Source organism: Doryrhamphus excisus, chromosome 23, assembly GCF_030265055.1.
Source record: "Doryrhamphus excisus isolate RoL2022-K1 chromosome 23, RoL_Dexc_1.0, whole genome shotgun sequence".
Taxonomy (NCBI): Eukaryota; Metazoa; Chordata; class Actinopteri; order Syngnathiformes; family Syngnathidae; genus Doryrhamphus; species Doryrhamphus excisus.
In genome coordinates this window covers 2369634-2393809 of record NC_080488.1, presented here as the reverse complement: position 1 = coordinate 2393809, position 24176 = coordinate 2369634, and the positions used below count along the sequence as shown (strand labels likewise).

Here is a 24176-nt window from a genome sequence, read left to right as displayed (position 1 = left end):
TGGCTTTTTCGAAACTTTTCTACACTTGTTATCAAACTTACAATTAAAAAAAGTTGACTTTTTCCTTCTTACTATTAGGGGTTAACATATTTTTACACTTGAGAATGTTGAAAATGGCGTTGTACAGTTGTCACCGTTTTTGTTTTTGTTGCTCACTAAAAGATGAATATTAGTTTGCATGAATGTTTGCTGAAGACAAAATATAAAAAAATAAAGTGTTCCCAGTATTGATCTTGAAAGTCAGACATTAATTAAAAAAAAAAAAAACATCTGAAAAAGTAATGTATACATGCGTCAAAGGACACAGGTTTTCTTCTTGGTACTCACACATGCAGTCATTCCAATATTGTTTTTTTTAATATTATACTACTATAACACTAGCAAATTCCCCAATATAAAAAATATGAAAAGTCCGCTTATTTTCCTTCTTTGTTAATGCATTTATTGTCACAACAGATAACATTTTACAGTGTGTTGACGTGTGTTGACGTGTGTTGACGTGTGATGACTGAACCCGACACGGCAGACGGCGTTTCATTGTCGTTTTGGTGTCAAGTCCGACTGCTTTTCGCAGTTAGCGAGTGAAGTGCAGGTGCTGGCGCGCTGGCCCTTTAAAAGCGGTGACGTCAGACTTTTTTGTTGGGAATATTCACGTTATCCGTGGAAGCCGAACAAAAAAAAGCCAAAAAAAAACAAGCAGGGCGTCGCAGTCTCAGCTCTTGTCGTCGTATAAATATTTTGTATATGCAAAAAAGATTCCTGAGGACAGAGTGATGTGTCGCTTTTTAGCGATGATCTTTTCAACCGAAAATAAAATAAGAACTTATATAAAATGTACTAAACGTTTGATTAGAGAGAACGGGACACATAATTATGGAATAATAATGATTATTATGGGCTTATTTTTGTGCCAATGTGAATCAATTGACAATCAAGTGCAGAGAGCATGTACAGTACGGTACTAGGCGTTGTGTTCACTACTCTTTTAATGGTCGGAATTTCAAGAACTCATCAACATAAAACTGTCAAGACTACATGCATCATCAAAAAAGCCATCGCTCTCGTTTTTTTTTAACGTATTTTGTGCCTTCGTCCTACACAGACTTTCCTTTTGCATTGATGATTATTATAATCACTACAAGAGCTTTTCTTCCCTGTCATCGAACGGGAATGCGACATTTAAATGCAGCAAATTTAGTGCCTTGCTGAAAGGTTCCATGAGCGTTCGATTCCAGTCCAAACATGGTGTTTTTTTTTGTCATATTTGTTAAAAAAAACACATTTCGTGTATTCTTTGTTGGCGTGAGCTAACATATATATATCTGTACAGTACATCACTGGTTACCATGGCAGCAAAGCTGTGGCTTGGTCTGGGAGGTGCTGTGCTCACTGGTGAGGGTGGTGGTAGTTGGGGTGGTGGTGGGGGGGGGGTCATTGCTGAGGGAGCTCCGACGGTTGTTTCTTAGGTTTCAGAGTGTCTATGAGAGACTGGACGCCGCGCTTCACGCTGGTGGTCACTCGACGGCTCACCGGTTCGGCGGTGGCAGCGGCGGCGGGCGAAGACGAGGAACCGGCTCGTTGCGAGGGCGGCCGCGCTACCAGACACTTCTGATAGCGCAACTGTGAAAGTGTGAAGGGTTGGGAAAGACAAAATAAGAAGCCAAAAAGTTACCACTTCCACACAAAATAGGAGGAGAACTCATTCATTCATTCATTTTCTACCGCTTATCCTCACAAGGCTCGTGCTGGAGCCTATCCCAGCTGTCTTTGGGCGAGAGGCGGGGTACACCCTGGACTGGTGGCCAGCCAATCACAGGACACCTTTAGACAAACAACCATTCACACTCACATTCATACCTATGGACAATTTGGAGTCGTTAATTAACCTAGCATGTTTTTGGAATGTGGGAGGAAACCGGAGTACCCGGAAAAAAATCCACGCATTCACGAGGAGAACATGCAAACTCCACACAGAGATGGCCGAGGGTGGGGAAAGACAAAATAAGAAGCCAAAAAGTTACCACTTCCACACAAATTAGGAGGAGAGCTCATTCATTCATTCATTTTTACCGCTTATCATCACAAGGGTTGCGGGGGGTGCTGGAGCCTATCCCAGCTGTCTTGGGGCAAGAGGCGGGGTACACCCTGGACTGGTGGCCAGCCAATCACAGGGCACATATAGACAAAAAGTTACCACTTCCACACAAAATAGGAGGACAAGTCATTCATTCATTCATTTTCTACCGCTTATCCTCACAAGGCTCGTGCTGGAGCCTATCCCAGCTGTCTTCAGGCGAGAGGCAGGGTACACCCTGGACTGGTGGCCAGCCAATCACAGGACACCTTTAGACAAACAACCATTCACACTCACATTCATACCTATGGACAATTTGGAGTCGCTAATTAACCTAGCATGTTTTTGGAATGTGGGAGGAAACCGGAATACTCAGAAAAAAATCCACGCATTCACGAGGAGAACATGCAAACTCCACACAGAGATGGCCGAGGGTGGGGAAAGACAAAATAAGAAGCCAAAAAGTTACCACTTCCACACAAATTAGGAGGAGAGCTCATTCATTCATTTTCTACCGCTTATCCAGGACATTAGCAAACGCTTACCACACAAGCTGCCTGCACGGCTTCGGACACGCATCCTGCATTGGGGTCGCACCAAAACACGTGACACTGGAAGTGCTGACTTCCTGTATCCATGATGAAGGCAAACGTGTGGATGTCCCGCCCAACACCCATGAAGGACAAAAAACGGACCCGACACTCCACCAGCACTTCCTCTTCCTCCTCCTGTGTGCAAAGTTCATTAAAAGAATCGATCTTTTATTAGCGGTAGCGCGTCTAATCCTACAGAAACAACAAAGAACAAAGAACCTGCCTTTTCTTTAATCACAGCCAAAGTCGTGTCGGCGATGCTGAGAATCACAGGAGTCCAGTCCTCCTTACCAGTGGAGGACACCAGGCTGTCGATGGCGCCGTTTATGATGTCCATACCTGGAGAAAAGAAACCAAAACACACACAGGAGAGTATGAACCAGGAGAAGATGGTGGGAGGAAGTCATTACAAGACCGATGGGGGGGGTTTGGATTATTAGCGTGGGCTCATGAGTACCTATGGGCCGAGACACTGACGTCATTCCCAAGTACAGCACATGGAACTTCTGCACCAATTCCGTCTTTGGCATGGGGAACTCTGCAAACATACATGTTTTTAATCATGTGACGACACTTCTGCATTTTTGCATATTGTAATGTGCTGCTGGCATAATTAGGGCATGAAGCAACCAATCACACACACACACACACAAAAATTCATCACGCTGGATGGAAGCCCTGCTGTGTTTGTTTACTCCGTGGCTTGGAGGCAAAAGTTAAAAGAAGCCGCATCACCTGCATCTGCATCATCAGCAAGGGAGGTCAAATAGGTTCATACTTCATCAATGGGACCGCATCTTCAAAATATCATGCACTCGTGCGTTTTACCAGCTATTATATTAGGAACCTTTACACATTCATTCATTCATTTTCTACTGCTTATACTCAAAAGGGTCGCAGGGTGTGCTGGAGCCTATCCCAGCTGTCTTCGGGCGAGAGGCGAAGAGGCGCAATCCTAATGCGCATGGAAAGTTTTACATTGTTCAACATCCATTTATTTGTTTTCTATGCTGCCTATCCTCATTAAGGTCGCGGGGGTGCTGGAGCCTATCCCAGCAGTCTTCGGGCGAGAGGCGCATTCCTAATGTGCATGGAAAGTTTTACATTGTTCAACATCCACTCATACATTCAATTGTTTTCTATGCCGCTTATCCTCATTAGGGTTGCGGGTGTGCTGGAGCCTATCCCAGCTGTCTTCGGGCGAGAGGCGAAGAGGCGCAATCCTAATGCGCATGGAAAGTTTTACATTGTTCAACATCCATTCATACATCCATTTGTTTTCTATGCCGCTTATCCTCATTAGGGTCGCGGGGGGGTGGGGGGGGTGCTGGAGCCTATCCTAGCGCGCATGGAAAGTTTTACATTGTTCAATGTCCATTCATACATCCATTTGTTTTCTATGCCGCTTATCCTCATTAGGGTTGCGAGGGTGCTGGAGCCTATCCCAGCTGTCTTCGGGCAAGAGGCGCATTCCTAATGTGCATGGAAAGTTCTACATTGTTCAACATCCATCCATACATCCATTTGTTTTCTATGCCGCTTATCCTCTATTAGGGGCGTAGGGGTATGCTGGAGCCCATCCCAGGAGCCAGCCAATCACAGGGCACATATAGACAAACAACCATTCACACTCACATTCATACCTATGGACAATTTGGAGTCGCTAATTAACCTAGCATGTTTTTGGAATGTGGGAGGAAACCGGAGTACCCGGAAAAAAACCCCACACATGCACGGGGAGAACATGCAAACTCCACACAGAGATGGCTGAGGGTGGAATTGAACCCTGGTTCAAGACAAAAGGGTGGGGAAAGACAAAAAGTTACCACTTCCACACAAAATAGGAGGAGAACTCATTCATTCATTCATACTGCATGTTCAACCATTAACTGGCGACCAGTTCAGGGTGTACCTGGGATAGGCTCCAGCATACCCCCACGACCCTAATGAGGATAAGCGGCATAGAAAACGTATGGATGTATGTACGGATGTTGAATAATGTAAAACTTTCCATGCGCATTAGGAATAGATTCCATCACCTCGACGCGGAATAAAGCCGATCACGTCGTCGTCGCTTCATAATAAGTTTCAGCCCATTTTGCACCGTCAGCACCTTAATTAGTGAATTTCACAGCGTAACGATCCATCAAGAGCTCATCTCCATGATGACTATGGACGGGAGAAGGGAAAGGGAAATCAATCTGGGAGAGGATGGCTTTTACCTGGATCCACCTCATCAGTGAACTCAGCAGAGAGAGATTCCCATCTGCTCTTCTCAGGCAATGAAAACAGTCGTTAGAAGGACGGTCGTTTTTACACTTGAACACCCACTGAGGACAAACTTAACGGGGGGGGGGGGGGGGGGGGGGGGCGTTATAGCGATAACCGCAATATACGATACAGTGATGGCTAACTGCTCGTGGTACGTTCGTTGTAGTGTATCATGTGGTCGGCCCTCACTACAACGCGGTTTCAACATCGCACCTTCACAAATGATTATACATTTTAATCAAATTAATTAATCACAGTCAATTAATCAACAATCACATACGCCCCCTCTTTTTCATAACTGTGCAACTTACTAATTTGTTCAAATGATGCACACACAGCAACAACGTCATGCTCTGCCTTCCTTTCTGCTCCTTTCGCCTTGCACCGTGAGGCGTTCAGGTGCACTTGGAGTTGTGAGTGTTATTCGCTAATTGTTTTTTTTTTTTTTATGATTCACGTACCCCTCATTACAATTGGGTACACTATAGTATGTTGCTTTACAGACTCTGACACTTGTTTGTTTTTGTATAATTGTACAATTATTGTTTATAAAAATTATATAATATGGGGCTAGCAATATTAAATAGTTTACTTGACAGTAAAAAAATTATTTTTAAAAATTATTTTATTATTTTTATTATATGGTTAACACTAAAATGATACTGTTAAAAAAGTAATTTTTTTCATTGTTTTTAAATTATTTTTATTATATAGTTAACACTAAAATGTTAGTGTTAAAAATGTAAATTTATATTTTATTATTATTTTATTTTTTTATTATATGGTTAACACTAAAATGTTACTGTAAAATTTTTTTTTAATTATTTTATCATTTTTATTGTATAGTTAACACTAAAATGTTACTGTTAAAAATGTAATTTTTAAATTATTTTATTATATTTAATATATAGTTAACCCTAAAATGTTGTTGTTAAAAATGTAATTTTTAAATTATTATTTTATTATATAGTTAACACTAAAATGTTACTGTTAAAAACGTAATTTTTAAATTATTTTATTATTATTTTATTATTTTGATTATATACTTAACACTAAAAATAACTTAACACTAAAATGTTGCTGTTAAAATTTTAATTTTTAAAATGATTTAATTATTTTTATTATATAGTTAACACTAAAAAGTTTGATAATGCTTTGACGGGTGAAACTTTTCCTAATGGGAAACGTGTGAAATCTCCACTTTGTTTATTGCAAGTCAAGTCTCACCGGACACCCAACGCCTTGAAATAAGAAGTCCAGAAGATGTGAGGGATACTAGACCAGTAAGAGCTTTGATCCCAGTGTTGGTATACGTAGTTCTGGCCTCAAACAAACTACTAATTGGCTTTTAATGAGGTTGGCGGCGTGCGTATGAGTCGATAGCGTCCATCCTTATTTGCCATGCAGAGCGGATCCAAGCGTGACTTGTGATGCTGGTTTTTCGCTCTTCCTCTGTAATGAGAGCTGAGTGGAACACACGGGGCGACTAAGCGAAATAGGAATCAGTGACGAGGATTAGCTTCCGTGATGAGGATTTCTTGTGAAGTGGGTTTAATTGAGCCAAAGGGGACTACGTATCTTTTATGGTCACAATCTCTCCTGGAAGATGCGGTCTTAAAATATGTGGATATGGTCGTGTTTTTTTTGGAGGTGGAAGATGGCTGTAATGTGAGACAAGAAAGCGCACAGCGGAAGATGACACATCCTATTGTCTCACAGGGGAGCTACAAAAGAATACAAGTGTGTGTGTGTGTGTGTGTGTGTACCTTGCAGGGGCACGTCAGAACCAGTCTGGGAGGAGCTGCCAGATGCAGCCTTGGCACTTTTCCTTTCAGCCATAATCTAGACAAGGAGAGAGGGGAAAAAAAATAAATAAAAGTATTATAGGCCAAAGGAGCAAAACAAAACAGTGACAGTGAGAAGAACCAAGCGGTGACGCAAAGGAGCCAAAAGTAATCTTTTAGCCATTTTACACGAGCGACAGGACGCAAAAAATCTTCACACTTTAACCTCAAGTGGAGTTTTTATGTGATTAAACCAAAAAAGTAACATGCCCAACACTGTTCTTAACCCTCAAAATACAGATTTTTAACATGAGTAGAGACCTCTGGACATAAAATAGCACCCCTATAGTCACATTTCTACTCATATTATCCAATATAGTCACTATAACCAGAGGAAATAAACCATTAAAGACATAAATACACCATGTACACATCAGGTGGAGTTTATGTGATTAAACTAATCTGGTTATGAATCAGCCAATCAGTACGTGACATCCTTCTTGCATCCACTTTGAGTGTGAAGATGTGCAAATATGTTCTTATACATTAATCCCTCGTTTATTGTCATGGATTGCTTCCATACCTGACTGTATTCCTTCTTAATTATGGAATATTTTCATAATGAAAGTATAGAAAACTTGGGGCAATAGTTACTTTTACTGGTAACTAGACTTTTTTAAAGAAGTAACTAGTAATTATAACAAATTACTTTTTGAAAGTAACATGCCCAACACTGTTCTTAACACAGGCAAAAAAACAAACGCTAGCACACATATGTTTATGATTTGTAGACCGGTTTGCAAAGTCGGTTATGGACTCAAACACAAAGAAAAAGTTATTCGCTGTACTTAATTTAACACAACTGCACTACTAGACAATAATACTATTTTCATATACATAATTGCATGTAGTGTTTTGAATGCTAACACATTCTAACTGGGCCAGCATACCAGCGAGGAGGAGTACTAGTCCCAGGTAGAACCACTCTTTGCAAGGTCAACAGTGGCCCAAGGACAGGACTGGTTCCTCTTTTTGGGTCATGCATGAGTGTGTGTGTGTGTGTGTGTATGTGGACTCATTTTTGCAACCATTAGCATCGGCGTGATATCAGCATACGCGTTCAGTCATGCACACCTAAAAGTGTTAATGGCACCCACCTTGGAGCAGATTTCGTGGAGACTAGTGGCGATGGCTGCGGCAGGCGTATCACATCGGAACACGTGACACTTCAGCACCCGCGTGTTCTTGTCCCTCGCCACGTAGGCAAAGTCCCTGAAGCGCACACAGAAGAAGAAGAAGAAGAATCATAGCACGCGAATGCACCGTCTCTGACATCTTTTCTGTGACAAATGCTAAATGCTAGCACGCCGACACATCCCGAATGACTTATGAAGTGACTGATGCCAAAACATTTGACTTGATGGCAGCCATGTTTGACAAAGAATGACAACCAATCGATGCTGTTGCATTTTATAATGCGGCCATGAGGACCAACCAATGACTGCAAGAAGCTAACCAGTTGCAGAAGGCAATCTTCAAAGTCCACAGACACCAAAATGGGTTGGGGGGGGGGGTGAGGGGGGGCAGTGGAACAACTGAGATGATGAAATCCTGCATGTTTCTTTAATCCTGCATGTTTCTTTAAAAAAGAATAAGTGAACTGTTTGATGGCTTTGCTTCACATTCAGAACTCCACTATAAAAATGCATGTTTTCTACAATCCTGCCTGTTTAACTATTATTTCATGACTCGTTAAAAAATGTGCGCATAGCTGAAACCTTTTCAATATGTTGCCTCGACTTCGGCTACATTGACTTTTGCATAATCGTTTTCATTTCTTGTATAATAAGCAAAACATGATGTGCGTGTCTAATGACGGCTACATAGTAATTGGATGGCTTTGCTTCACATTCAGAACTCCACTATAAAAATGCATGTTTTCTACAATTCTGCCTTTTTAACTATTATTGCATGACTCGTTAAAAAATGTGCGCATAGCTGAAACCTTTTCAATATGTTGCCTCGACTTCGGCTACATTGACTTTTGCATAATTGTTTTAATTTCTTGTATAATAAGCAAAACATGACGTGCGTGTCTAATGACGGGTACATAGTTATTGGAACTGCCATACTATACAACAGGGGTCTCAAACACGCGGCACACTAGTTTGAGGCCCCCGCCTTGATATAAAAGTTTAATGTTAGTGCGGCCCGTGCAAGTTTGATATGGATGCTGTATGGTATCATGTACCCAGAAAAAATTGTTACGTTTGATTAATGTTCATGTTAAAGGTTAAATAACTGTTAATAGTTATCCTCCCTATGCGTGTGGAAGTGGTAAGTTTTTGGCTATTTAAGTTTAAAGGAAATTAAACTTGAAGGCTATCGTTTAGGTCGCTAGCTTTCTAGTTTGCGAGTTAGCATGTGTCTCAAGACCCTGCAGTTGTTGTTTTTGGAAAACCTGATGCGGCCCAGCCTCACCCAGACCCTAGCTCCAGTGGCCCCCAAGTAAATTGAGTTTGAGACCCCTGCTATAGCGTGAATGTGCATGTGAATGGTTGTTTGCCTGTACGTGTCCCGTGATTGGCTGGTGACCAGTCAGTCATCCACCCTGACATGCAATCCCATGTGTGTGCTTTCAGCAACCAATCTTCACTTTTGCATCACCCGCAGTCATGACTGCTCTTTTCAAGAGTGTGGCAGCAGCAATTTCAAAACCATCAGCAAGCCAAGTTGGCCACAGGCTCTTTCCTATCAAGAAATTGATGCTTTTTTTTTTTGTTTCTTTGTGTGTTCTCCCCCCCCCCCCCACCCCCCCGCGAGCCTTGCCAAGTCATAAAATCACCATTTGTACTGTAAGAGGTTGCACACGGCTAAAAACGTTTCCGAGCCCACTGTCTCATCCACACCTCACTTTCCTTTCCCGGCCAAAGGCGAGGAACGTTATCGACCCAGCGTGTGTATGAGCGCAATTAGGCGGCAGCCATAGCCTTGGTAATGGGCTCATAAACATAATAAGTGATAAATATTGGCTGTGAATGTTTCATATTTTGCAGCCGGTGACATCTTCACTTCTCCATTGCTTCTCCTCTGTTTGTCCTGGCCAGGAAAACATCTTTCTACTTTTTGTTTACAGCTTCTTCCAACCCTTAATGGGGGCAAACATATACTCTATGTGTGTGTGTGTGTGTGTGAGCTAGCGACCTAAACGGTAGCCTTCAAGTTATTTCCTTTAAACTTAAATAGCCAAAAACTTACCACTTCCACACGCATAGGGAGGATAACTATTAACAGTTATTTAACATTTAACATGAACATTAATCAAACGTAATAATTTTTTCTGGGTACATGATACCATACAGCATCCATATCAAACTTGCGTGGGCCGCACTAACATTAAACTTTCATATCAAGGCGGGGGCCTCAAACTAGTGTCCTGCGGGCCACATTTGGCCCGCGGGACGCATGTTTGAGACCCCTGATTTACAACATATTTCACAACTGCAGGGTCTTGAGACACATGCTAACTCGCAAACTAGAGAGCTAGCGACCTAAACGGTAGCCTTCAAGTTATTTCCTTTCAACTTAAATAGCCAAAAACTTGCCACTTCCACACGGATAGGGAGGATAACTATTAACAGTTATTTAACCTTTAACATGAACATTAATTAAACGTAATAATTTTTTCTGGGTACATGATACCATACAGCATCCATATCAAACTTGCGCGGGCCGCACTAACATTAAACTTTCATATCAAGGCGGGGGCCTCAAACTAGTGTCCTGCGGGCCACATTTGGCCCGCGGGACGCATGTTTGAGACCCCTGATTTACAACATATTTCGCAACTGCAGGGTCTTGAGACACATGCTAACTCGCAAACTAGAGAGCTAGCGACCTAAACGGTAGCCTTCAAGTTATTTCCTTTAAACTTAAATAGCCAAAAAATTACCACTTCCACACGGATAGGGAGGATAACTATTAACAGTTATTTAACCTTTAACATGAACATGAATCAAACGTAATAATTTTTTCTGGGTACATGATACCATACAGCATCCATATCAAACTTGCGCGGGCCGCACTAACATTAAACTTTCATATCAAGGCGGGGGCCTCAAACTAGTGTCCTGCGGGCCGCATCTGGCCCGCGGGACGCATGTTTGAGACCCCTGATTTCCAACATATTTCGCAACTGCAGGGTCTTGAGACACATGCTAACTCGCAAACTAGAGAGCTAGCGACCTAAACGGTAGCCTTCAAGTTATTTCCTTGAAACTTAAATAGCCAAAAACTTACCACTTCCACACGCATAGGGAGGATAACTATTAACAGTTATTTAACCTTTAACATGAACATTAATCAAATGTAATAATTTTTTCTGGGTACATGATACCATACAGCATCTAACATTAAACTTTCATATCAAGGCGGGGGCCTCAAACTAGTGTCCTGCGGACCACATCTGGCCCGCGGGCCGCATGTTTGAGACCCCTGAATTACAAAAAATGACATTACTTACAATATTGCATTACAATAAACGAGGGATTAACGTATAAGAACATATTTGCCTGTTTCACATGGCAGACGATTGAAGAAAGAAGTCTCATATCGTGAAAATGGCACAAATGACAAAATTTTTATGAGCTAATTAGAGCAATGCATGAACACAAAGAAGTTCTGATGCAAAATGCAGTAATAATACGTTTTACATCATCCTTTTTACGTAGTTGTTGACTTGCCAAAAGTGCAAGTGCAATAGAAAACAGGCACTCATAGCCAACAACACCGAGAAAGTGAAAGAAAAATGTAGCTTTTAACACGAGGAGGAATTTCAAAGAGACATAATCATGATATTGGTATGGGAGATGTAGGCGTGGAGAAAATGTGGAATATAAATTGGCCATTAATCCACATATTGGCACAAAGCTAAACGCCCTCTAGGAGAAACATTTCATCTCAATATGCATTACAGTCCCAAGGCGGATTCCCAGGGAAGTAATACCTGCAGGCTTGGATAGAGGGAGAGACGGTACTTTGCTCTACTACGTGTACTTCTAATGAGGTGAAACGTATAGCCGCTAAAACCAGGCTTTACAGTCACAATCACAGTTTCAGTTTACAATTTAATTCAATATGACCATATAATAATAATTACACATAATTCCTCAATAGTTGTATAGCAGGGGTCTCAAACTCAATTTACTTGGGGGCCACTGGAGCTAGGGTCTGGGCGAGACTGGGCCGCATCAGGTTTTCCAAAAAAAAAAAAAACGCATTTATTAAAAACAGAAAAATGAATAAACTTAAATATACTTCAAGTTATTTCCTTTCAACTTAAATAGCCAAAACTTACCACTTCCACACGGACAGGGAGGATAACTATTAACATTAACATTAAACATTAACATTAAACATTAAACTTTCATATCAAGGCGGGGGCCTCAAATTAGTGTCCTGCGGGCCACATTTGGCCCGCGGGACGTGTGTTTGAGACCTCTGATTTACAACATATTTCGCAACTGCAGGGTCTTGAGACACATGCTAACTTGCAAACTAGAGAGCTAGCGACCTAAACGGTAGCCTTCAAGTTATTTCCTTTCAACTTAAATAGCCAAAAACTTACCACTTCCACACGCATAGGGAGGATAACTATTAACAGTTATTTAACCTTTAACATGAACATTAATCAAACGTAATAATTTTTTCTGGGTACATGATACCATACAGCATCCATATCAAACTTTCACATTAAATTTTCATATCAAGGCGGGGGGCCTCAAACTAGTGTCCTGCGGGCCACATTTGGCCCGCGGGCCGCGTGTTTGAGACCCCTGATTTACTGTCTCCAAGTAACAACAGGAGACCCTGTAGAACTTGCAAACTTCGCCCAGAGATGCCCAAACGGACATTCTGCTAACCACAATCCCAGTTGAGTCCACAACATGCAGTTCCAATTACCTTTCTCTGATCCCGGGAAGCACAGGGAAGGAGAAAATAGAGCAGAGGGGAGAGAAAACGGAAAAGAGAAATATTAGTAGACTGTGCGTGTCCGTTGCGAGGTTCCACACGTTAGCATACATCAGTGACACAGGCATCATACATACGCTGATGTTCCTTTTGTTTGTCAAGCAAGCCTCGTCTGTCACGTTCACTGTCACGTTCCTGCCTTTTGAAGGTATTTGCTCAATTTTGCTAGCTCAAGATAAAAGCTAAAACAAACACATAGTCTCACAAAAACAGACAAAAGATACTTATATACACACCCACACAAAAAAAGTACTAACGTGACAACTGACAGTTAAGGTGGAAACATCGAGTACGCATATGACAGCTTGCTTTACTACAAAGGAAAAGCATAACATTCCGAAGGAGAAACACCATGAAAGCGGTTCAAGCAAGGGCAGTGCCGAAAGCTGATTGGTCCAGGACTCCAGCCTCAGAACTCCAGCCTCGAGTGTATAAAAAACCGGGCACGGAAAGGAAGGGTGCTTTTTTTTGCAGCTGTGCAGTAATAAGACCCGCTTACTTGTAGGCATACAGGTACTGAAAATAATAGGTATTGTCAGGAATAAATAATCTGGTTCTCGTTCTATAATTTGGTTCTTTAAGATTCCCTTATCCTCTATCCGAAACCAACTTAGAGTCCTCAGGGGAAGGATTTCTACACTTTCCCCTCCAAAAATATGAAGTGCCAGCCAATCACAGGGCACATATAGGCAAACAACCATTCACACTCACATTCATACCTATGGACAATTTGGAGTCGCTAATTAACCTAGCATGTTTTTGGAATGTGGGAGAACATGCAAACTCCACACAGAGATGGCCGAGGGTGGAATTGAACCCTGGTCCCAGTCATAAATGTTTTGCCGTGGAGGTGTCCTATGTGACTTTCCCGTCTCCTAGCCAAAAGCCGTACTTAGCTAACCCCACTTGGCCGTGTAACAAGAACATTACAACATTATAATGCACAACAGTTACCACTTCCACACAAAATAGGAGGAGAACTCATTAATTCATTCTTTTTCTACTGCGGGGGTTGTGCGGGGGTGCTGGAGCCTATCCCAGCTGTCTTCGGGCGAGAGGCGGGGTACACCCTGGACTGGTGGCCAGCCAATCACAGGGCACATATAGACAAACAACCATTCACACTCACATTCATACCTATGGACAATTTGGAGTCGCTAATTAACCTAGCATGTTTTTGGAATGTGGGAGGAAACCGGAGTACCCGGAGAAAACCCACACATGCACGGGGAGAACATGTGCAAACATGTGGAAAGACAAAATAAGAAGCAAAAAAAGTTACCACTTCCACACAAAATAGGAGGAGAACTCATTAATTCATTCTTTTTCTACTGCGGGGGTTGTGCGGGGGTGCTGGAGCCTATCCCAGCTGTCTTCGGGCGAGAGGCGGGGTACACCCTGCACTGGTGGCCAGCCAATCACAGGGCACATATAGACAAACAACCATTCACACTCACATTCATACCTATGGAGTCACCAATTAACCTAGCATGTTTTTGGAATGTGGGAGAACATGCAAACTCCACGCAGAGATGGCCGAGGAATTGGAATTGAACCCTGGTCTCCTAGCTGTGAGGTCTGCGCGCTAGCCACTCAACCACCGTGCCGCCCCAGAAGGTATATTTGCAGTCATAAATGTTTTGCCATGCGACTTAGCTAACCCCACTTGGCCGTGTAACAAGAACATTACAACATTACAATCCACAACAGGCTCGATATTTCATCATTTTGCATCTTCAGGTGCTAAAACGGCATCATAAACTTGGAAGTGTCCCAAAACTGCGGCAATAAAAGATCTTTGTAAGAAGCGGTGAAAACAACACAGACATAACTAGTCCCCAGCCTGCTACGCTTTTACCTTCTTCAGCTATGCAGGAACCAAAACGGCTCAATGGAGGCTCGTGTCCTCACCTAACCATCTGTGTTACACACACACGCTTCATGCAGACTTCAAACGGCATCATGGAAGTGTCTGCACACGCTACGGCAACGTGCGAGAATATTCTATAACCGCAGACGCCAACGCTGATTGCCGGGGGAACGTTGATGAGAGGTCACAAAGGGGGCGCCGTGTTCTTGTCTTAAAATATGCGCCACTTATCGATCCCGACGACACAAATGCGTCTCAGTGTTGTGACATTGGCTCGCACCCAAAGTGGATGTGGATCTGATCCAATTTCAGTCTAAACCGAGTTAAGTGATTTGCATTTTTAATTAAGGGAAAGCGCAGTAAAATTTTGATGAAGTTGTTTTGATGTGGGAGATGTTTTATATAAATTCAATAAGCACTTGCAGAGTCATATCCCTTAAAGCGGACCTGTTATGCTAGTTTTCGGGCGCATTGTATTGGACTCCTAACGTCAGTAGAACTCGATGTTAGAAAAACGTCGACTTACAAACGCGAAAACTTCAGGATCTGATGCTTTGGTATCGTTTAACACGACAATACAACATTATAACAATATTAATGTGTCATAAACAGTACCGTATTTTCCGGACTATAAGTCACACTTTTTTTCATAGGTTGGCTGTTCCTGTGACTTATACCCCAGAGCGACTTTTTTTTTATTTTTTTATTTTTTTAAATAATTAAAAAAAATTATTTGGGCAAATATATGAAACATTACAGTGCATTTCTTACATCAATCAAAATATAACTTTCCATTATTTACATTTGTATTCAACTATATAATCATGTTCATGCCACTGTCTTGTTTTCCCCTGTTATTATTATCATTGTAATATTATTATTATCGTCATTATCATTATTGTTATAATCTTTATCATTATTACAATTATTATTGTTATTATTATCACCATTATTATATGCAAATTGTTTCATATTGCCACATTTCATAGCCACAGGCCACCCACAATGCTTCGCTAACCTTGGTTAGCGGCATTAATTGGCCTCTAACTGAAGCGGATGCTAACTGAAACACAAAACACGTTTTTATAGTTTTTTTTTTTTTTATAGTTTTATGCAATAAAACAGTTAAATTGTCTCCTTTACCACAAACAGCAACATTAATGCAGTATTCTAGACTGGCCACTAGGTGTCAGTAACATTACATTGATTGACAACAGCCACCGCAGGAAGTGTATATGTTATGTTATACAGTATCTTATATATAAGATGTATTATTTTCTATTATTATGTGTACTGTATTGTGTAATTCAAGATATGACTGTAGGGGTGTTATGTCTAGAGCAGTGATTCCCAAAGTGTGGACCGCGGCCCTCTGGTGGGCCATGAGAGGACATTAAAAATATGATTTTTGCAAATATAATTTTTTTAAATGATTTTTATTCTGAAATATTCATTGAACAATTAAAAAAAATATTCATTGACCTAAGTAATAACCTATTGAGTGTTATTGACCTGTCACAATATTTTAATTAATTAATTTTATTTTTTAATTTTATTTTCCCAAGGCATTTTGAACACATCTGTGCTTGCATTTTTAAGCCCCTTTTGTGCCAAGATCCATAAAAGCACGTTTACAAAATTAAACTTTAACTTAACTTCACTCTCAGTGACCTCTGACCTTTTCTTCTGGATAAATGGAGACACAGAGGCGTAGGGCCACGTGTCCCAATACTATTGTTCACGATGGCCGCAATCACAGTGTTAAAGTTAACGCATCGTCCTAAAGAGCCAATGAATTTGTATTCTGCCGATGAACTATAATCAGCACAGCCTCCATCCTCATTCTTGTTATTCTCATTAAAAAAACATGGCGACTTACAACGATGAAGAATTTTTTTTTAACAAAATGCAACCCCCGAGTGGCGATATAAACGCACATCACAAAAAAACAAGTAATCGCAGTTCACTCAAATGGAATGTAAAACAAGGCGATAAAAATTCTAATAAAAAGGTGGTGATAAAAGCCGCATCGACGAGGCACAAAGTGAACGCTTTATTTGCCGACGTTGCGTTGAAGGTGCAGGAAAAGTGAGTTTGATGGCATTTTTTACTTGAAATATAAAAAGTGTTTTCATTTGCCTGAGCTATATGTGTGCTTAGGAGAGGAATATACGTACACCCACATAGGGATCTCAGTAAGCAATGCAAATTGTTTCATGCGCCACATTTCATAGCCACAGGCCACCCACAATGCTTTGCATAGTATGGACCACGCTAATTGATGGCAGCAAGCGGAGGACATCGTGCAGAAGGGAAACAAAATGAGCAAAGAGAGTCAACTGAAAGCAAAAGGAAAGAGATGCATGTTTTTTTTTTTTACACCTGCTTTTTAATGTACAAAAACCTTGGTTAGTGACATTAATTGGTGCGTCATTTTTTTACACCTGCTTTTTAATGTACAAAAACCTTGGTTAGCGGCATTAGTCGGTGCGTCATATTTTTTTAATGTACAAAAACCTTGGTTAGCGGCATTAATCTGCACGTCTTTTTTTTACACCTGCTTTTGAATGTACAAAAACCTTGGTTAGCGGCATTAATCGGTGCGTCTTTTTTTTTTTAAACACAGTGCTTTTTAATGTACAAAAACCTTGGTTAGCGGCATTAATCAGTGAGTCTTTTTTTTTACACATTGCTTTTTAATGTACAAAAACCTTGGTTAGCGGCATTAATCGGCGCGTCTTTTTTTTTTAGACCTACTTTTTAATGTACAAAAACCTTGGTTAGCAGCATTAATCGGCCTTTAACTGAAGCGGATGCTAACTGAAACACGTTTTTATAGTTTTACACAATCAATTATTTTAATAATTTTAATAAAAAAATAAAAATATAAATGGCAGCATTTCCGAGTATCTCCCCATGCTTGTGCAGTGCAGCACAGTAGAAGCAGATCCTCTGCAGTATAGTATAGTAATATTAGTATAGTAGTAGTCATTTGTATGATTCCCTACTAAAAACGTTGCTGCCACACCCTTGCAAAATGATGCATCTTCAAACTAGCATTTATGTTTTAGCCAGAAGAGACAGACACACAACAAATAGAAGTTATCACTGATAAATCCACACACATTATAGAGTACAGTAGTTGTTTACGCCAGACGTGACGCATCCTTAGCGTGCCTTAGCGCCGAGAAAAGGAGCTGATTGAGAAAAGTGTGTTTCGGTACACACAGCATCACAAACGAACACACTTTTTGTGACCTGATTCCAGGCAAGGAAGGAACGAAGTGTAGGATCGGGAAAAAAAACATGTTGTGTGTAAGGGAGTAGGAGGGTTGGGGGGTGGCACGCTGGGAGGCGCACGACACCCGCATGTCAACACTCGTCATATTTCCTTGCATATTTTAGAGCATCGGTGTTCAAGGCATGGGGGGGGGGGGAGTGTGGGCGTGAAAGTGGGAGTAAGATGGTGTCCTGCCGCTCCCGTCGCTCTTGATCATTTCACATCACACTGCTCTGGAAAGCGTGTGCGAATGTGTGGCATCGGTGTCGACGTAAGTACACACAACTTTAGGGAAATGTCACCTCGGTAAACCGCCTCTATTCATGTGTCTTAATGTGTGTGTGATGGGGAGATAAAGAAGCTGTGTGGGAGTGGGAGTTGAGTCGAGTGATTCCAAGTCTTGCTTCACAGTGCAGTTTGAATCACACCGAGTGTCCTAATTAGCTGCATGTGCAATAATGCAGGCTGCACGGTGGTCATGTGGTTAGCGCGTAGACGTCACAGCTAGGAGAGGACGTTCAATTCCACCCTCGGCCATCTCTGTGTGGGGTTTGTTCTTGGGTGGGTACTCCGGTTTCCTCCCACATTCTAAAAACATGCTAGGTTAATTAGCGACTCCAAATTGTCCATAGGTATGAAAGTGAGTGTGAATGGTTGTTTGTCTATATGTGCCCTGTGATTGGCTGGCCACCAGTCCAGGGTGGAACCCGCCTCTCACCCGAAAGACAGCTGGGATAGGCTCCAGCACCCCGCACAACCCCCCACAGTAGAAAATGAATGAGTTCTCCTCCTATTTTGTGTGGAAGTGGTAACTTTTTGTCTCGGCCATCTCTGTGTGGAGTTTGCATGTTCTCCCCGTGCATGTGTGGGTTTTCTCCAAGTACTGTGGTTTCCTCCCACATTCCAAAAACATGCTAGGTTAATTAGCGACTCCAAATTGTCCATAGGTATGAATGTGAGTGTGAATGGTTGTTTGTCTATATGTGCCCTGTGATTGGCTGGCCACCAGTCCAGGGTGGAACCCGCCTCTCACCCGAAAGACAGCTGGGATAGGCTCCAGCACCCCGCACAACCCCCCGCAGTAGAAAATGAATGAAAGAATGAATGAGTTCTCCTCCTATTTTGTGTGGAAGTGGTAACTTTTTGGCTTCTCATTTTGTCTCGGCCATCTGTGTGTGGAGTTTGCATGTTCTCCCCGTGCATGAGTGGGTTTTCTCCAAGTACTGTGGTTTCCTCCCACATTCTAAAAATATGCTAGGTTAATTAGCGACTCCAAATTGTCCATATGTATGAATTTGAGTGTGAATGGTTGTTTGTCTATATGTGCCCTGTGATTGGCTGGCCCCCAGTCCTGGGTGTACCCCTCCTCTCGCCCGAAAGACAGCTGGAATAGGCTCCAGCACCCCCGCGACCCTCGTGAGGAAAAGCATGAATGAATGAATGAGTTCTCCTCCTATTTTGTGTGGAAGTGGTAACTTTTTAGCTTCTTATTTTGTCTTTCCCCACCCTCGGCCATCTCTGTGTGGAGTTTGCATGTTCTCCCCGGGTACTCCGGTTTCCTCCCACATTCCAAAAACATGCTAGGTTAATTAGCGACTCCAAATTGTCCATAGGTATGAATGTGAGTGTGAATGGTTGTTTGTCTATATGTGCCCTATGATTGGCTGGCCACCAGTCCAGGGTGTACCCCGCCTCTTGTTATATACTGTATATCATTAATGTATAGTATCGGGCCGTGAGACACTAAGCAAGCCCCCCCCATGTATGACCAGCATCACCTCTAATCGCTGCCCTACCCCCGTTTTATTGGCTGGAGGAGCAATAGAAGAGATCTATAGGAGGAGCCGTTAGTTGGACATGGATTACAGCCAGGTGTATCAAACCATGCTAATGTATAAGCGCTAAAGAGGCAGGAAAAAAAAAAGGGGGGGGGGGTCCAGGCCATGATGACTCTTTGAGGTGTAGAAGCTTTGTCGGAACCTGATTGGAGAATAGAAATCCTCAAACAGGAAAGAAGCACACGTGTGGAGAAGAGGATGTGATGGATGGTGGTGTGCTGGAAAAATGGAGGCGCAATGAGGGAGGGAGGGGGTATTAGGGACGTGTAAAGGGTGTGGTGGGGGGGGGCAGCAACGCCATCAATCAGTGTGGCATATATCCAATGTGTCGGGGTGATCAGGGGTCTGTCCCAGTGGGCCGACATGCAGAGGATATGCCTTGCATATTAATTAATGCTGTGTTGACATGAACAAATAAGCAAAATAGCCCAAATATGCACGCATATAAATGGAAGTGATGGCTGGTAAAATATTAATGACACATCAAGGCTGCGTGTCATGTCTGTTATATTCTGAACACAAAAGGTCAGCTTTGGACAGGGGGGAGGAAAAACAAAGACGACTATGAATACAAAGTTTGGTATACAAAGCAGAGCACTGACAATAAAGCCAATAAAACATCTTCATAAAATCAATAAATACGCAATAAAATTACTTACACACAACACAAACTCTCCTGCATCATACCGTAAGGTATTTATTCTAAATATTAGAACCAACACTCCTGTTTAAAACATAATAATAGCTTTTTCCTCAAACGTAATGGTCTCAAACATGCGGCCCGTGGGCCAAATGTGGCCCGCAGGACACTAGTTTGAGGCCCCTGCCTTGAGTTTGATATGGATGCTGTATGGTATCATGTACCCAGAAAAAAAATTATTACGTTTGATTCATGTTCATGTTAAAGGTTAAATAACTGTTAATAGTTATCCTCCCTATCCGTGTGGAAGTGGTACGTTTTTGGCTATTTAAGTTGAAAGGAAATAACTTCAAGGTTACCGTTTAGGTCGCTAGCTCTCTAGTTTGCGAGTTAGCATGTGTCTCAAGACCCTGCAGTTGCGCAATATGTTGTAAATCAGGGGTCTCAAACACGTGGCCCGCAGGACACTAGTTTGAGGCCCCCGCCTTGATATGAAAGTTTAATGTTAGTGCGGCCCCGCGCAAGTTTGATATGGATGCTGTATGGTATCATGTACCCAGAAAAAAAATTATTACGTTTGATTCATGTTCATGTTAAAGGTTAAATAACTGTTAATAGTTATCCTCCCTATCCGTGTGGAAGTGGTAAGTTTTTGGCTATTTAAGTTGAAAGGAAATAACTCGAAGGCTACCGTTTAGGTCGCTAGCGCTCTAGTTTGCGAGTTAGCATGTGTCTCAAGACCCTGCAGTTGCGCAATATGTTGTAAATCAGGGGTCTCAAACACGTGGCCCGCAGGACACTAGTTTGAGGCCCCCGCCTTGATATGAAAGTTTAATGTTAGTGCGCCCCGCGCAAGTTTGATATGGATGCTGTATGGTATCATGTACCCAGAAAAAATTATTACGTTTGATTAATGTTCATGTTAAAGGTTAAATAACTGTTAATAGTTATCCTCCCTATCCGTGTGGAAGTGGTACGTTTTTGGCTATTTAAGTTGAAAGGAAATAACTTGAAGGCTACCGTTGAGGTCGCTAGCTCTCCAGTTTGCGAGTTAGCATGTGTCTCAAGACCCTGCAGTTGCGCAATATGTTGTAAATAAAAAGAGTATAAATGTGACTATAGTCGTGTTTTGTCATGTCTACAGGGCTCTAATAATGCTTTGTTCATTTTAATCTGAAAAAAATTATTTGTCTACCCACCAACTATATGTGGTTTCTTAAGTTTTTATTATTTGCTGTTTTATTATTATTATTATTATTGATTTGTTTATTTATTTTTTATTTTTTTTTTATTTTATTTTTTATTTATTATTCATCTTATTTTGTGCAGAAAAATAAAAATTAAGATATTTGAGAACAGTGGAATGTTTTATCAGAGCTTTTATCGTAGAAAATCGGAACCAAAGCACTGAAAAAGTTTGTATATTTTTCTGTTTTTAATATATTTTTCTGTTTTTGGAAAACCTGATGTGTCCCAGTGTCACCCAGACCCTAGCTCCAGTGGCCCCCCAAGTAAATTGAGTTTGAGACCCCTGATTTAGAACCATGTGTATCATGTTGTGATGTGTGTGTACATCATTAGTTGCAGTGGAGCTGAGGTTCCACTTTGTTAACACTTAAAACGCTATTAAGGGTACATGACACATATTAAGTGTCACAAGCCAAGGGCATGATAACAACCAGGGATTGCCCCCTCCCCCGTCCTCCCCTGTCCCCCAACTCCCCTTATGTCATAAATCTTTAGACTGTGTCTTTTCACTTGCTACATTCATGCTCATCCATCACCGTGCTTGTTAAAAACACCAATTCCCATGCACACTTGCAGTACTTGACTCGCCTTTATATACATTTGTAAACGCAGAAGTATGCAGAAGCTAAAAATAGTTTCAAAAAATCCCGTTTGCACCCCAATCCATCCTTTGCTTACTACACGCGTTTTAGCATCCTATCTTTTTCCCTTCCTGCAGCCTGCATCCTCGCACCAAAGCCTCAAGAGGGTGAAAAAAAAAACAGCGCTAATGGAAGAGTGATGTGGAGAATGAAGGAGTGGTAAGATACTCACACAGGCAAACATGGTGGCCACGTCACAGACTAGTTCCTCATTAGCTCCTCTGCCTCGGTGACATTGCGATTACAGCTCGAAAAGGAGGGGGAGGATGCTTTCTCTTTCTGGATGTCGTCTTCTTTTTTAATCCTCAAGGGCTTCTTTCCAACCTCCTCTTTTCCCACTACTACTACAACTACTACTACTACTACTACAACACCTCGGTATGCACACTCAAGTATGAGGAGTGAAGCATCTCTGAAGCACCTGCACCTAAACCTCCAGAGTTACATGTGTGCACAAAGTGGTAAAAAATGGGGAATGCTTGCACATTCACAAGTGCAGAGGAGAAGCAGAGGGAGGCTGAGCGGAGCAGCCAATGACACAAGAGGGAGGCACAGAAGGAGGGATGGAGACAAAGAGTGGGACGCGAGACGGAAATATGGGATGGAGAAAACACCCTCGTTCAACTTACACACACACACACACACACACACACACACACACACACGGAACGAGTGCTCCAGATTTAGACCAATGACTTCATCATCTTCAATACACCTGCACAAATACGCACGCACATGCAAACGCATGCAAGCAGGGGCGTGCACATACACTCAGACTTGCTGAGTGCTCCAAATATAGCCGCATGACTTCATACAAGAGCCCCGCCCCACTTAAGACAGAGAAAAAAAGGGGGGGGCTCATTCATTTTAAATCAAGGTAGGGGGGAGCAAGATGTTCAGTACATGATACAAAACTACACACAATAAAGCATTTATGGTCGGTAATGTATTTAACACTCTTGTTTAGGGTCGGTATTGACCCGTTTTACATTTTAATGCATAAAAAGAAAAAACTTTATTTCAACAAAAATAAAAACAAAAACAAATTTTTTTACTACATTTTAAAATAGTGTGGTTGAAATTATGACCACTTTATTGTTAGGGTCGGTTTCGACACGGTTATAATAATATGACTATAAAGCAGGGGTCTCAAATTCAATTTATTTGGGGGCCACTGGAGCTAGGGTCTGGGTGACACTGGGCCACATCAGGTTTAAAACAAAAAAACAAAACACATTTATTAAAAACAAAAAAAAATTAAAAAACTTCGCTTTGGTTCAAATTTTCTACAATAAAAGCTCTGATAAAACATTCCACTGTTCTCAAATATCTTACTTTTTATTTTTCTGCACAAAATAAGATGAAAAATAAATAAACAAATCAAGAATAAAGAAAATCAATCAGTAATAAATAAATATAATAATAATAATAATAAAACACCAAATAATAAAAACTTAAGAAACCACATATAGTTGGTGGGTAGACAAATTATTTTTTTCAGATTAAAATGAACAAAGCATTATTAGAGCCCTGTAGACATGACAAAACACGACTATAGTCACATTTATACTCTTTTTATTTACAACATATTGCGCAACTGCAGGGTCTTGAGACACATGCTAACTCGCAAACTAGAGAGCTAGCGACCTAAACGGTAGCCTTCAAGTTATTTCCTTTCAACTTAAATAGCCAAAAAATTACCACTTCCACACGCATAGGGAGGATAACTATTAAGAGTTATTTAACCTTTAACATGAACATGAATCAAACGTAATAATTTTTTCTGGGTACATGATACCATACAGCATCCATATCAAACTTGCGCGGGCCGCACTAACATTAAACTTTCATATCAAGGCGGGGGCCTCAAACTAGTGTCCTAATTGATTTAAGAGATATGAGCTCCC

The 24176-nt window shown here is 41.5% G+C and overlaps 1 protein-coding gene across 1 annotated transcript in view; it reads right to left on the bottom strand.

Moving 5' to 3' along the window:
- Positions 1 to 324: 324 nt before the first annotated feature.
- The window catches only part of LOC131110315 (amyloid beta precursor protein binding family B member 2), a 35829-nt gene continuing 11977 nt past the window's right edge, over positions 325 to 24176 (bottom strand). Inside the window, exons 9-14 of the mRNA XM_058063309.1 lie at positions 7880 to 7994; positions 6705 to 6780; positions 3125 to 3205; positions 2891 to 3006; positions 2620 to 2802; positions 325 to 1620 (exon numbers count right to left, since the gene is read on the bottom strand). Of these exons, the coding sequence (XP_057919292.1) occupies positions 1432 to 1620; positions 2620 to 2802; positions 2891 to 3006; positions 3125 to 3205; positions 6705 to 6780; positions 7880 to 7994 (760 nt within the window). The 3' untranslated portion in view covers positions 325 to 1431. The remainder of the gene's footprint in view (positions 1621 to 2619; positions 2803 to 2890; positions 3007 to 3124; positions 3206 to 6704; positions 6781 to 7879; positions 7995 to 24176) is intronic.